The 2,997-nt window shown below is 38.1% G+C and overlaps 1 protein-coding gene across 1 annotated transcript in view; it reads right to left on the minus strand.

The window, feature by feature from the left end:
* UGGT2 (UDP-glucose glycoprotein glucosyltransferase 2) overlaps window positions 1–2,997 on the minus strand; it is a 57,464-nt gene that overhangs the window by 6,092 nt on the left and 48,375 nt on the right. Inside the window, exon 11 of the mRNA XM_008586381.1 lies at window positions 2,593–2,709. Within this exon, the coding sequence (XP_008584603.1) occupies window positions 2,593–2,709 (117 nt within the window). The remainder of the gene's footprint in view (window positions 1–2,592; window positions 2,710–2,997) is intronic.

Consider the following 2,997-nt stretch of genomic DNA (forward strand, 5'->3'; position numbering starts at 1 on the left):
TTTTTTTGGTTTTTTTTTTTTTTTTTTTTTTTTTTTTTTTTGGCTACAATCTTTATCCATGGTTGGTAACTGGCCAGTCTTGTCCCTTAGGGGAACTTTGGAAAAGCTTGGAGAAAAGTTTGGGTGTGATGACTCGGGGTGGAGGGTGCGGTGGAGTGCTACTGCCATCTAGTGGGTAGAGGACAGGAATGATGCTCAATATTCCACAATGCACAGGACAGCCCAACAACAATCATCCAACCCCAAATGCCAATAATTCTGAGAAACCTCGACTGAAATGGACAGTTGAGATGGTATCATGACATTCATAAACACTTTCATTCCCACCTTCAATACCACTAATCATGCTCTTTTCCTCTGTTAGGCCATTTCCTTGGGATTTTTCTACATTTCCTCAACTTTTCCCCCAAGAAGCTAGCAAAGAATAGCATGTTCTCTCATTTTTAAGTGTTTCTGTGGGAGAGATCGTTAGGCTAAATGCCAAAATTTATACCACCCCTCCTTTTTCTGTAGCACTGTTGCTAGGAAATAGTGTCCATCCAGGAATGACATTTCTCAGCTCCTCTTATATATAGATATGGCTATGAGACCAACTCCCACCCAGGGGCCAGGCCAGGCCTTTAAGAGACCATTCTCCACACTCTTTTCTATTTCCTCTAGATCAGCACTATCCAATAGAAATATGATGGAAATCACATATGTAATTAAAAATTTTCTAATAGCCACATATGAAAATGTAAAAGGGTGAAATAAATTTTAATACTATACTTTGTTTAATCTAATATATCCAAAATGTTACTAGTCAACATGTAATCAATGAGATATTTTTACATTCTTTTTATTTGTGCTGAGTCTTCAAAATCTGGTGTATTTTTCACCTTACAGCACATTTCAATTCAGACTAACGACATTTTAAGTGCTCAACAGATTCATGTGGCAAGTGGGTGCTGTACTGGAAGGAGCAGATCAAGATGAATATAGGTGATGACAGGACCCAAGGGGATGCAGAAATCACAGGTGGATGGAGAGTTGTCCCTGAGTCACAATGCACAGGGAAGCTACTCACTGATGAGGAGGATACCCACTTAAGTCTGCTTGCTACTTGGGTGTGAAGCCACTGAAATTTGGGAGTTTGTTATAGTAGCTCATATTAATCTAAGTAGATCATATTAAGCTAAGTTAATCTAAAATCCCAAGGGGACCTCTATCACTACAATATGAGTCATAACCATATCTGTATGACACAACCTAATATCTTAATAATTATGTTCAGTAATATTGACCTCTTCATAAAATTCTCTTGCTTTCCTCTTAACAATGTCACTTTACTTCATAGATACATTCTATCACAATGTATAGGCGATACATTCTGTCACCTATGATTGAATTCTAACATGTTGGCAAGCTACTTTAAAATATACATTTCTATACATGTCTGGAAAAATGTCCCTATGTTTTATTGTCCTGCCTTATTTTGTTCAGAAGTGTATGAAATTTAACATTTTGATAGCTTATTCTTCAGTGAAGATTTTGTAAACAATTATTCTATATTTATGTTAGTACATTAAAAACAATATGGTCAGAAAAAGAACTGCAGTATCATGTAGCTACAAAGACAATATAGTTTTGGAATGTAAGTTCTAGACAGCTGGACAATAAATAAGTTAGTTTAAAGTATTTTATGTTTAGGAGAGTTAAACCGTGTAGCATAAACTGCTTAAAATGAAAATCTAAGAAAAATAATCTCAAAAATAAGAAAAATAGACATGTATAGGATGATTTAAGTAGACAAAATTATCTCGATTGTCTTTATTTGGGAAAAATATTGACAGGAAAAATAAAGATATGTTAAGATGATAGCTAATCCATGAACATTTTCAACCAGCTCATGGCCTTTCTTTCAAAAGCCCTTGTGCAGAAAAGCAGGCCTGAGACTGTGATTCTCAGAAAGGTCTGCTTGTAAGGTTGGCCCTTGGCTGGCATCTGGGAAGTTAGGTTTCAGGATGGTTCCCATCATTCCCTGATAAGAGTGGATCCCTGTGTCTAAACTGTTCATGCAAATATTATAGTTTACGCTAAATGTCTGTTTCCTTCTGGGAGTTGGAATTTTGGTGTGCGCCAGGCAGAGGATGCTTATGTGGTGACCAGCCTCCAATAAAAACCCTGGACACTGGGTTTCTAATAAGCTTCCTTGGTAGGCAACACTCCACACGTTGTGGAATTTGAGGAGTTAAGCTTATCCTGTGTGGCTTCACAGAATGAGGACTCCTGCAATCTTGTATCTGTTTATCTTCCCATGCACATTTTCCCTTTGCTGACTTTAACTTTGTGTCCTTTCACTGTAATAAATCAGAGCTGTGAGTACGACTATATTTTGCATCCTGTGAGTCTTCCTAGCAAATCACCAAACCTAAGGTGATCTTGGGAGCCCCCGACACAGCCCTATATGTATCAACTAGGTAAATGTGTAATAGACTGAGCAGCAGAAAAAGTGAGGTAATATGTGTGCCATTCCATTTAGTAAAACAGAAAATATTTTCACTTAAACATTTCCATATCTGCTTATATAAAAACAAAAACAGAGACACTCACCAGATCAATTGTTTTGGCTCTTTGCTTGGATTCATCATCACACCAGGTTTCACACCACAGCCAGTCTTGAGGAAGAGACTTAATGGCAACTTGGTAAATCATATTATTGGGAAGATCCTACAGAAAAAAATGATTTAACCATAGAGGTACAGAAATCACAGTCATAGGGAAAGGAGTTGATGTTCATTTAAAATTTTTTTTATTTAAAAAAATATTTTATTGGGGCCGGCCCGGTGGTGCACTGCTACAGTGCGCCGCTTGGCAAGTGTGGCGGCGCTCCCGCCGAGGGTTCGGATCCCACATACAGACCGGCCGCTCACTGGCTGAGCGAGAAGTGGGGGCAACACCGAGGGTTGCGATCCGTTGCCGGTCACGAAAAAAGACAAAAAAAAAAAAAAAAAAAAA

The sequence above is a fragment of the Galeopterus variegatus genome, unplaced genomic scaffold (genome assembly GCF_000696425.1).
Source record: "Galeopterus variegatus unplaced genomic scaffold, G_variegatus-3.0.2 Scaffold3969, whole genome shotgun sequence".
Taxonomy (NCBI): domain Eukaryota; kingdom Metazoa; phylum Chordata; class Mammalia; order Dermoptera; family Cynocephalidae; genus Galeopterus; species Galeopterus variegatus.